Source organism: Mustela erminea, chromosome X (assembly GCF_009829155.1).
Source record: "Mustela erminea isolate mMusErm1 chromosome X, mMusErm1.Pri, whole genome shotgun sequence".
In the NCBI taxonomy this organism is placed as follows: Eukaryota; Metazoa; Chordata; class Mammalia; order Carnivora; family Mustelidae; genus Mustela; species Mustela erminea.
The window spans coordinates 70,549,744-70,561,782 of NC_045635.1; the positions used below are offsets into that span (position 1 = coordinate 70,549,744).

A 12,039-nucleotide genomic window follows, 5' to 3' on the forward strand; every position below is an offset into this window, starting at 1 on the left:
TCCACCAAATGTGCCCTGTAGAGACACAGTTCCATGACGAGCAATAAAAATTAGGGGCTCCCCTACATTTCCATGCTCTCACTGATGTATGGCTGAGAAAGACGTAAAAGTGATGTTTACTTATGAAGTTTTCATCCCAGGTTAGGTGGAGGAGTTTAGCTAAGTCAAAGGTTAAGGAGGGAAACCATGTCCCCCGGGGAGCAGCTTTACTGGTAGAGTTTAGAATCTCTCCGTTAACCACATTATAGACTATCCATGTTAGGTTAAGTGGCATGTGAGGAGTGGAGGTCCCGCACCATGGTAGGAATGTAAGCATCAGGACCGAGAGAGAGAGTTTCATATTAATTATTGGGAAAGTGGGGGTCAGGTTTTCGGTGCAGGGTTAGTTTTAGAGTATTGTCCTTACTGCGGTCCACTGTCCAACAGACGTCCTGGTCAGGTTTCCCGATGAGATCTGACAGGGTGTCGACTGGTTTGACATGAGCATGGTGGATCCAGGCGGCTATGTTGTCCACTTTAACAGCTGTGGGGGTGATCAGGATGATCTGGTAAGGTCCTTTCCACCTGGGCTTGAGAGTCTCAGGCCGGTGTCACTTGACGAGGACCCAATCCCCCGGGCGGTGTTGGTGGGATATGGGCGGTGGACCTGTCTCGTATAAATCCTTCAGTTTAGGCCAAATTCTTTTGTGGACCCACTGCAGGGCTGATACAGAGTGTAGGGGAGTAGAGCCACCCAGTTAGCGCCAGTCTCCATGGTCAATTTAGCAAGGGTCTCTTTTAAGGTTATATTCATCCTCTCTACCCGTCCTGAGCTCTGGGGTCTATATGCACAATGTAATTTCCAATTAAACCCAAGTACGGAAGCCAGGCCCTGACTTACCTTAGAAATGAAGGCTGGCTCATTATCTGATCCCATCATAACAGGAAAGCCATACCTGGGCAGGATACCCTCGAGTAGTTTCTTTGCTACAACCTGCGCTGTTTCATGCTTGGTTGGGAAAGCCTCAGTCCAACCTGAAAAGGTATCTACAAACACCAGTAAATACTTAATAGCCGTATTTTCCAGGCTTTACCTCTGTAAAATCTATCTCCCAGTAGGCCCCCGGCAGGGTTCCCCTTTCTCGGGATCCGATCACAGCGGGATGTGGGCAAGTGTTCTGGAGCCTTCTGGAGCCCAAATGGGTCGTGTGATGAATCCGCTCTAAGACTGCCTGTCCCAAGACCTCGGGGAGGATGATATTGCCTTTAGAGTCCCGCCACCAACCATCTTTGACTTGAGTTTACTCATCCAGGTGATGTCCTCCTCAGAGTACTCGGGGTGAGGTGGCAGTTCTCGGGGCCCTGGGTAGGGCAGCTGTATTGGCAACACTGGAATGGTCCTGTGGGCTATCTGGAGAGCAGTTTGGTCAGCAAAGTTGTTTCCCTGGGAGACCGGATCATTTGGTTTTTGATGGCCGGGGCAGTGTACTATGGCTAGCTTCTTGGGAGCCTAGATGGCTGTTAGCAGGGCCAAAATTTCGTCCCTGTTTTTAATGTCTTTCCCTTCCGCGGTGAGCAACCCCCTCTCTCTGTAAATTGCTCCATGAAAGTGGGCCATGGCAAAGGCATATCGTTTGTCCGTGTATACAGTCATCCGGAGGTCCTGCCTCAACTTTAGGGCCTGGGTCAGGGCGATTAACTCAGCCCTCTGTGCTGAGGTGCCCGGAGGCAATGCCTCCGCCCAAATAACTTCTGTTTCAGATGTCACCGCGGCCCCTGCGTACCTTTGTCCTTGATGGACTAAGCTGCTGCCATCAGTAAACCACACGATGTCTGCATCCGGCAGTGGCTGGTCCTTCAAATCTTCTCTCACTCCATGCATTTGGGCCAAAATCTCGGTGCAGTCATGGAGCGGTGCGCCCAGGTTGGGGTCGGGCAGAAGTGACACGGGATTAAGGGTGGTTGGTGGCATGAAAATACTTCTGAGAGGGTTAAGCAACAGTCCCTGATAGTGAGTGAGTCTGGCATTGCTGAGCCAGCGGTCAGGTGGCTGCTTGAGGACGCCCTCGATGGCATGTGGGGTAGTAACCCGTAGCTCCTGTCTCATAGTTCCTTTACCATCAAGGCAGTAGCTGCTATCATCCGGAGGCACGATGGCCATCCGCTGTTACTGAATCCAGCTTCTTAGACAGGTAAGCTACTGGCCGTCGCCATAGACCCAGGTGTTGGGTCAAGATCCCCTTGGCTATGCCCCGGCTCTAAGTCCCGCCATAAGAGGTGTGGAGGGGATCCGCCTTTGCGCATGGGGGTGCTGTCCTGCTGTACTACTGCCGCCAAGACTTTAGTCATCTTTTCCATGGCCTTTAACTGCCTTTCTCCCGGTGCCTCTCTATTGTTAAAAACCTTCTGGGCAATCCTAAGTAGATCCTGGATCTGTTTCCCTTCTAAGTCCTCTAATTTCTGTAATTTTTTCTTAATGTCTGGGGCTGCCTGGTTCACAAAGGACATAACCACTGCTGCCTGATTCTCAGGAGCTTCAGAGTCCATGGGGGTAAACTGTCTAAAGGCTTCCATCAACCTTTCTAGAAATGGAGCTGGACTCTCTGTCTTACCTTGCATTAGTGCATATACCTTGGCCAAATTAGTGGGCTTGTGAGCAGCAGCCCGGAGCCCCGCCATTAGAGTCTGGCGATAAATGAGCAGTCGTCCCCTACCTTCTGCCGCGTTGTAGTCCCAGCCATCCTGTTGGGGTCTGGTGAGAGGAAAAGCCCCGTTAATCAGGTTAGGGTTGACAGTGGGCTGGCCATCATCTCCTGGGACCAGCCTTCTGGCTTCCACCTGGATTCTTTCTCGTTCCTCCATGGTGAACAGGATCCGGAGAAGTTGCTGACAGTCGTCCCAGGTGGGCGGATGGGTGAACGTTACACTGTCCAAAAGGGCAATTAAGTCTCGGGGGTTATTAGAGAAGCGGGCATTTTGAGCTTTCCAATTATACAGATCATAGTGGAAAAAGGCCAATACTGGAGTCTAGGGTTACCAGTGTCATCAGGGGGTCCTGTTTCCCTCAGGGGTAGCGCAATGGTGGAATCGGGGAGGTGTGGATGCGCCCCCTCGTCCTGCCTGCTGGTTCTGTTACAACAAGAACAGATTCTTATTGAACTTATGCAAATGACTGATTGCCAAGGAAGAAAGAATACTTACTGAGACCTTTTGGCTTCAGAGGGTTTAGATAGAGAGAAAAGTTGAATGCCTTGATTCATTTACAAATGAGCACTTTTACATCTCTATAAGTTACAGATAACTTAGGAAAAAGTTTCCCTAGTCTGGAGGAGCAAACATTGGAGAACCAGACAAAACATTAAGAGACACAACACTATAATCTTTTAGTTCATTTAGTCCCATGTTACTAATTCTGATTTAGTCCGAATGCAGCTTTTACTTTTGTAAATTTTTACCCATTTTAGTTCCCATGATTTAACATATCAAAGACCTGTATTTGTCCCGAAATTCTTCCCATATGAATTTCCTTTAAGGCGGAACTCGTCTTTCAAGAGAATCAAAACAATTACAAACGACAAAACTCAGAATACATGTGGTTAAAATCAAGTGATGACTCTTAAGAAAACACTGAACTCTAGTAAATGTACTGATTGAACCTTTAGAGTAGCTACAGCATTTACCCAAATCTAACCCAAGGTTTATCATTGGTCTAAATCTTGTCAACAATTGCTAAAACCTTAGAAGGTTTTAAAACACATGCCTAAATATAATTAGGGATGTTAAACACCTGATAAAACAAAACATAGAAACTGGGTTTTCTGGGCAGGCAAAGAGAAAACCATTTACATTTTCTTAACAGCAGATCAATTAATCTAAGAAAACTTTGTCCTTTCTGGGTTTCCCTCCCATCTAGCCAGGAGGAGGAGGTGGCGGCGCCGCTGCTCCCCCTCCTGGTTGTTGCAGACAAGGAGAGGAGGATCTTTCAGATGCTGTCCTGCTCGTGTCCCTCACAGGATCTTAGGAGCATCTTAGCTAAGGTCTATCCCTATAATCCCCGAACCAGGCTATTCCGTGGAGTAGATGACCATTATGCCATATGATGCTCCGCGAGACACAGGGTGCAGGCCACTCAGACTCCGTAGCCGAAGCGGTGGAGCCGTACAGACACATTCACACAGTCAAGTACTCTTCAGAATCAAACGGGTCGAACATCTACAGACACGATAGCATTTATCATAGTTCACACCTCCGATGGTCTCCCTGGGGTGGGACTCTAACCCACGATCCCTGAGAGACCCCTGATGGGCCCTTTGGGGTAGGACTCTAACCCATGATCCCTGAGAGACCCCTGATGGGCCCTTTGGGGTGGGACTCTAACCCACAATCCCTGAGAGACCCCTGATGGGCAACGAGGGATGTCTTCGTCGGCCCACTGGCAGCCCTATAGCGCGTCCGCCAGGGCGTATTTGCCAGTCCTCAGTCTGGGACTCGAACCCAGATACAAAACGCAGGGAAGACAGAATGCAAAAACAGAACACAGGAACAAGACTCACGAAAGACAAAATGTAGAGACAAAGGGGGCTCTCTTACCGATCGGCTCCCGACGACCTGTTGACCGGTTGTCTGGTGGTCCTGAAGGGGGGTATCCCAGGATAGCCCCCAAATATAATGCCGGATGCGTTGTACGCCCACCTTAAAAGACCACCAGAGACGCAAGTCAAAGCCAAGCAGCAAGGGTCGTTTATTACGAGTTCAAACCCAGACCTCCGCGCACTCATTGCCGGTGATGCTGAGAGGTCCCGAGCAGAGTAAGTGCAGGGTTTTTATAAGCAGGTACAACCAAGTTTTTGGGTGGGGTACAAACAAGTTAAAAATATCATACCTGGTGTTGGTTGATTGGTGTTGGGAGCCCACGCGCGCATTAAGCAAGCATTTGAACAGAAGCGAAAGTAGCTAGTTAGCCCGCATGTTGAGCAAGCACTTTTACAGAAGCAGAAGTAGCTGGTTGATAACACTTTTGGGCGTAAAGAAGTTTCGGGTGGGGTGAGGTTTGTCCAGGCCTTTCAAAAGCTCGTGAGAATTGGCAGGTGATGTGCCAAGATTTGGGCCACACTGGTGCCCCCTGTACAGACCTGTTTCTGGCTAGGCGTGTGTTGCCACCACAGGGGAACTGGGGTCAGGAACACGTGGTTCCCTGAGGGTCCCATCTGAGGGGAGTTTTCTGAGGTCAGAGGTGTGGGAGGGACTCTGGCTGACTGTCGCTCTCCATGTCGGTGGCTTGCTGGGGCGACGAAGGTGTGGGTGGCCTCTGGGGGCTGCATGCAGCTTTCTCTAGCTGTGAGGGTTGTGCGCAGCTCCAAAAGGCACAGTTTCGTTCTGGGTGGCAAGGAGAGTCCTGTGGTGTGACTCACTGGTCCCCAATCTGGAGGATTTGGAGGTCAGGCCTCTGGGATGGAAGCCTGATTATGTAACCTAGGATTAGGGCAGGGCCTAGGCTCATGGCAGGCTTGATCTGCCTGCATTGAGACCAGCACACCTTAAGGTTTTGAAGAGGCAGGAATTGGCCTCGCGTGTGCCTGGTTTTATAGCGCTTTCTTGCAGAGCTAAGATTGTGACCACTTGGGACTTCGAGGCAGGCCCAGGGGGCTCCGCTGAATGCCCGGGGGCTGGAAGGGAGTTGGCCGGGTGGGTCTGGCCAATTTTCTGAAGCTCAACTCAGCCCCACAGTGTATAACACCTCAGTATCTATAGATTGATGCTGGCATGCCCTTAGGCCCTTAGTGGAAACCCAGTTTGGGTTCTCAGGCTTTTATTTCTAGGGCGTGTCCCATTTGGCCTTTGGAGTGCGGACCCCAAAGCGAATCCCCAGAGGTCTGCTTATCACCCACATAGAAACTGTCCCATTTGGTGCTGCACAGAACACTGAGAGCCGGAAACGGTTGTATGACACCCCCCTTTCCCCAGAGGCCATCCCCACCTTCGGAGCACCAACAGGCCAGCAACATGGAGAGTGATGGTCAGCCAGAGTCTACTGTCATCTCTGCCCTCAGAAAGCTCCCCTCAGGTGGGGCCTTTACAGGAGCCACATGTCCCTCAAATAGATCTTGATTTGGGCAGAAACCTGGTGAGAATTGGTTGGAAACCCAGCCAACTCCCTTCTGCCTGCCCAGGCTTTCAGCAGATCCTCTAGGAACTAGCTTGAGGTCTTGAGTGGTGGTGGTCGGAGCCGTGCTTGAAAAGTGGTCTAAAAGCCAGGCCCACGAGTGGCCAAGCACTCCCTCCATTCAGCCTTCTGGGGTGCTGGTCTCAATGCATGCATATCTGCTCTGCCATGCCCCTTGGACCTAACTCTAACCCTAGGCTGGGTTATCAGGCTTCTGTCCCCAGAGTCCTGGCCCCAAGCCCTCCTGATTGGGAACCTCTGAGCCACAGGCCAGGAGTCTGTCTGCCACCCTGGATGAAACTGTCCCATTTGGAGCTGCACACAACCCTTTGAGCCGGAGAAACCTGCACCCCCCTAAGGTCACCCCAACATTGGGTGGCACCCCAGGCCATGAACCCTGGTTCTGACATGCCACCTGCCCCCCCTCGAACATGAGCCCCAGAGAGACTAAGTGCTGGCAGATTGGGCCTGCCATGTCCTTAGGCCCTAACCCTAACCCTAGGATGGGATACAGGCTTCTGTCCTCAGAAGCCTGGCCCCCATGCCCACCAGACTGGGGACCTCTGCTGCATACCACAGGACTCCGATTGCCACCCAGGAGGAAACTGCCCTTTGGAGCAGCGCAGAACCCTCTCAGGGGGAGAACCCTGCATACCCCCTGAGGCCACTTCCAGTTTCAGTGGCTGTTTGACAGCCATCTGATCTGAGTGTCTGATGCACTCCCTGACCCCTGCCCTCAAATCAGCCCCCTAGGGAACCCACCTCAGTTTGGGCAGATAGGTGCTGCCATGCCCCTGATGAGGGAGCAAAAGCCTGGCTGAGAACAAAGCAAAAGCTGGCGCCTTACACCCCCTCTCACCCCGACACCTCAGTAACATGTGTGACATCCCTCAGGCACTCCTGGCTGCCCTAAAAGAAAAACAAATAGTTAACTTGTAGAGATCACGATCCTGCAGGACAGGAGTCTCCCTTGGTTTACAAATGTCCTAGTGATTTACAACAAAGAAGCTATCTTATCAATAGCCTAACTTCCAGAGACAAGTAACTCAGTTCCTAAAGCCCTAACATCGCCCTCCCCTTCATAAAACTGAAGGGGGCTGAGGGGGAAGGAAATGTAAATAAAGTTAAATTTCTTCTAAACCTAAAGCTCATTGACAAGGATGTGTGATAGGAGGAATGTGACATTCCAACCAGGAAACTCTCAACTGTCTTCAAGTTAGTGCCTCGTTAGAGGGAAAAGCAGCCTTGGCTTGACAATAACCAGGCCTCCAGTATCCTGACAGTCTTCTTTACCATGACAGCCCTTCTGAACACCCCCTTTGTCCTCACCTACCCAACTCCTGTGTATATAATAAGCCACTCCTCAGGATATTAGGGCAGCAGCTCTTTCTGCCCACGGGTCCTGTCCCCATGCTTTAATAAACCACCATTTTGCACCAAAGATGTCTCAAGAATTGGTCATCTGCTCCAGACCTTACCCTCTGAACCTCACCTATGTTCTAGAACTTCATCACCCCTAGGCCCTAACCCAAAACCTAGGTTGGGTTCTCAGGCTTCTGTCCCCAGTGACCTGTACCCCTTGCCGTTCAGAGCGGGATCCCCGAAGCTAAACCCCAGAAGTCTGCTTACAACCCACATATTAACTGTGTTACTTGGAGCTGTGTGGAACCCTCAGAGTGGAAGAAAGCTGCATGCCCCCTGGAAGTTACACCCACCTTTTGTGCCCTGTCAGGCCACCAATAGGGAGAGTGATCTTCTGCAGGAGTCCCTCCCTCCACTCTGGCCCCTTAAAGCTCCCCTCAGCTGGGGCCCTTGGAAGAGCCCTGAGTCCCTGGCTGGAGTTCCTGGAAGGTCGCAACAGGCAACTAGCTGGAAAGCATCGTCAAAAGGGGCATGAGTGTGGCCGGAATTGCTGCAGAATGCTGGCCAATTCTCAGGAGAGGAAATAAAGAAAGGTAATGAAAGAAAGGAAATAAATAAAAGGTAGGGGAGGGGAAGGAAGGGAGGGGAAAGGAAGGAAGGATGGAAGGATGAATGGAAGAAAGGAAAAAGAAGGAAAGAGAGAAGAATGAAAGAAAGGAAGGAAGGAAGGAATAAAAGAAAGAGAAAGGAAGGACGGAAGGGAGAAAGGAAGAAAGGGAGGCAAGAAAGGAAAGGAAATAAAGTAAGGGGAGGGAGGGGAAGGGCAGGGCCGACTCTGGCCATGTGTATACAGATTGGAGTCCCTATGAAGATACTTCTAGTAGCCAAGGGCACAGGGTTTAAAGGGTGGAGACCTCTCAAGGCTATAGGCACAGTTTAGAAAAGCCATTGAAAATGAGCTCTTCTAACATTTTCAGTGTCTCCAAGAAAATAGAAGGACACTGGGGAATCATGGGAGAAACAAAATGTGGTCTGCTTCTGAATCATGGGAGAAACAAAATGTGGTCTGCTTATTCTACTCCTTAAGGTACTCTCCAGATCAACTTAAGAAGATTAAATAAGCTTTAGCCTGGTAAGTCTGAATTATTTCAGGGCCGCACAGACCAGAAATCACATTTTTTTTTTTAAATCTTGGTAGCTAATGCTTAAAAGGAGAATGCAGAAAAACGTAATATTTTAGGAAGAATAAGCTGCTTAAAGTATAACGATGTATATGTGGTTATCAGATATTTTACTAAGGGGCTGGAGGGATGGGAGGGATGAAAGAAGCAAAAGCAGAATATAGATGCAAAGGAGGTGGCCAATGGGAAAGCCATTATTGCAGACTTCCCAAAGCTGCCCTAGGGTCTATCCTGCCTACCTTTAAGAAATTTAGAAAAATATAAGTGGTACAGAGATTTTGATTGCCAGGGGGGTCCAAAAGCATTTTGAACCTCATACAAAATCATTTCTATATATGTATGCATAGCTGGTACAACCTAACATGGCCTAGAAATGTATGACTTTTGGGGGGGAAGAATTTGTTATTCTACTTGATACCAAGTATCAAGTAATTTTTCCAATACCCAGAGACTAAGGTTTTAATTTGTTGTACTGTAGAAAAGGTTGTCACCTCAACTAACTTGCAGAGAAATGTATTCTCCTGATAAGTCCTACAAATATTGTAAGTTTTCATCGTCATTTTCACAAATTACCTTGCCTTATAGAAACATGAGAAGAATAATACTAAAGTGGGAAATATTACAGTTCAGGAAATATCAAGGCAAATTCATAAACAAATATCTTGAAAAACTTCTACAATTGGCTCCTAAACAATATTTAACAGCTTTTAATGAAACCTGCGAATAGCTGTATGTGTTTATAAAAGCACACAGTTTTACATCTATAAATGATCAAGCAAGGTAAACTGTAAAATGTTAGAAAGTTGCAGCCTTTTTATTTAGTGCCCAGAGAATGCCAGTAATTTAACATGATATTGTGATAAATGTTGCTCACAGAGTTTTAACAAGAACAAAAATAAATATAATTTCTATGTCATCTTTGGCATGTTGTAAGTTCAAAATGAGAGCCATTTCTTTAGCAGCACTGTGAGGGAAAGAAACACTGTAAAATGCACTACGAGGTTTGGTCTTACAGGGAAAAAAGTACAATGAAAACGATAATGTCAAAAGAAATAGTGCTTTAAATAAAACATTTATAAAATAAATGATGGTATAAATTCCATAATTGTAGCCAGAGAAAGAAAATACAGTTATCTGAACAACTGGGACCTTTTTTTTTTTAATTGCAACTTTTAAGTTTTTAAGTACACACAATTTCCATTTAACACAATTTCTGCCTTGAGAATTGTAATAAAATGCCAGTAAATACGTTTTCTATATCAGAAATTAAATTTAGGAATCCCAAAGTATATGGGAAGTGCTGGCAAGGCAATTTTTTATTGTTAACGATAGCCCCAAACTTTATTCTTTCCGCATAAACCTTATATAACTCACAACTACCAAAAGTACTTGCTGTTTTGTTTTTTTATTTAATCAAATACAGAAAAACCACATTCTCTCTTTTTTTGTACTGTGGAATTTAATGCAAAATAAATTCTCATTTCCAAACCATGCTGGCATTTGGATAATTAAGTTTTCTTATATAATTTTTAGAATGGATTTTTTTTTTGCTAGAATGCTTTTGTGATGTTACAAATGATTTTATTATACTAAAAGACAAACTTACATTTTTTGCTATTAGTGGTATCAATTTCAGAGTGAATTTGAAAAGAGAACTCAAATGTGATCTGAGTAACACTAGTTTGTTAGTAAAGAAAAAAGCAAATAAATCCATTTGGTCACATTATGACAATTTATTAATAAACTAATGCACTTAGTATGTTCTCTAGGAAATGTTCTACATAAAATTAGATGTTTAATACCCTTTGAAGAGTAAATTAGTGCACATAATTAAATAGTATGAAAGCTAAACAGTAATCCAAAGAAGTCCTATTGTCCTAGGTTTAGAAATGTGAATATAGAACATATCCTACCTTGCCAGTCACAGAGATGCTTATTTATAAGCATTTAGCTAAGATTTCTTGCCGGTTGATCAAAAGGTACATAATTTGTGGAATATATGCAAACAAACTTGAATTTCTGTATTTTCAAAATACTTTCCCTTTGTATTTTTCTTCACATTTCAAAGAAACTTATCCTTAAAATTTAGGACTAACATACATTCAAGTATTAGCAACTAAACTGAATTTGAGGTGATCAAGCATTATCATTTTATTCAGATGACTTCACTGTATTGTTATGAATAAAACCAGGAACAGTGTATCTGTAAGTGTAACTGACATGTGAGTAATCACCATCAGTGGCCTGCACTCTGGACAGGAGGGTGGACAGCACACTCCTGAGTGGTGCTAATTTCAGCAATCATTGTATTGAGATACACACCAAACATACCTAGTAAGTTTTGAAATCTAAGAAACTGTTCTAAAGGAGTTTAACTGCAGTTGAGTGAATACGGCTTGCATTCATGTGGGAGGATCGAGGCTCTCTGTGTCCTGAAATGTAGACAGAGGGTCTGCAGACTTGGACTCCACTGGTGGCTTGCATTCAGCTGCTCCATGTTCTTGTATAGCAGGACGATAGGAATAGAGGAAGAGAGCCTGGTAGAGCTGGAGATTCCTTACATTACAGGCTACGTACTAAGAGGAATAAGAATGCAGACAAATACGCACTTGACAACTATCTCCCTGCACACCATTCTATCACATAAGTTCATTGTGATTAAAGAGCTTGGAAGTTTCTTGGAGGAAAAAAAGTATATCGAGGAGTAGAAAGGATGAAGCAGTGCACCAACGCAGCAGTTTATGAGATAATCTGATCCTGGGGCATACTGCATAAATTCCTTGTCCAGAAATATTTTCCCTGATAATAACTGATAGAGTTGTTCTTGTCTGGTTAGATTGCCTAAAAATCCAGCAAGTGGAAATTCATTAGATCAATGGACATCTTCCTTGAAAAATGCCAATTATTTATTAGCTACTGACAAAAAAAAAAAGGGAGAACTTAAATGAGATCACTCTCCTTTTTATCCTTTTAGCTGAATACAGCTGCTCTGTGAGAATGGAAGTTCTGATTTGAGGAAGGGGAAGGGTGTGAGGTGCTTTGGAGCAGAGAATCCTTCTGGACTAAGCTTTAATCATGGAGTCCTCTCTGAGGTCCACAAGTAGGACAGCATGTGGGGACTGGAAAGCCAGGTAAAGAGAATACACAGAATGCCACAGACACACTTTGCCTAGTTTAAATCCTAAACTTTCTAGTTGATCTTAAGGCCAAGTTAAGAAGTCTTCTTTTTTCATATATGAAGGGCCTCATACTATCAGGAAAATACTATTCAATCAGTATGAGTAACTTTCTACGGACAGTACTATCTTAACATGATGCTCTGGTGAGGAGATGTTGGAAACACCAAGCATCTGT

At 46.0% G+C, this 12,039-nt stretch overlaps 1 protein-coding gene across 1 annotated transcript; it reads right to left on the reverse strand.

The window, feature by feature from the left end:
* Window positions 1–2,163: 2,163 nt before the first annotated feature.
* Window positions 2,164–7,359, reverse strand: LOC116582292. The gene is made up of 2 exons (XM_032329707.1): window positions 4,570–7,359; window positions 2,164–2,731 (listed from the first exon to the last, which is right to left on the reverse strand). Exons 1-2 carry the CDS (start codon window positions 4,755–4,757, stop codon window positions 2,164–2,166), a joined length of 756 nt encoding a protein of 251 aa, XP_032185598.1. The 5' UTR covers window positions 4,758–7,359.
* Window positions 7,360–12,039: the final 4,680 nt, after the last annotated feature.

Coding starts and splice junctions, on each gene's coding strand:
- LOC116582292 (XM_032329707.1), bottom strand. CDS start 4,757: ATGAGTGCGCGGAGGTCTGGGTTTGAACTCGTAATAAACGACCCTTGC. Junction 2,732..4,569: donor AGGTCGTCGGGAGCCGATCG/GTAAGAGAGCCC, acceptor TCCTCTCACCAG/ACCCCAACAGGATGGCTGGG.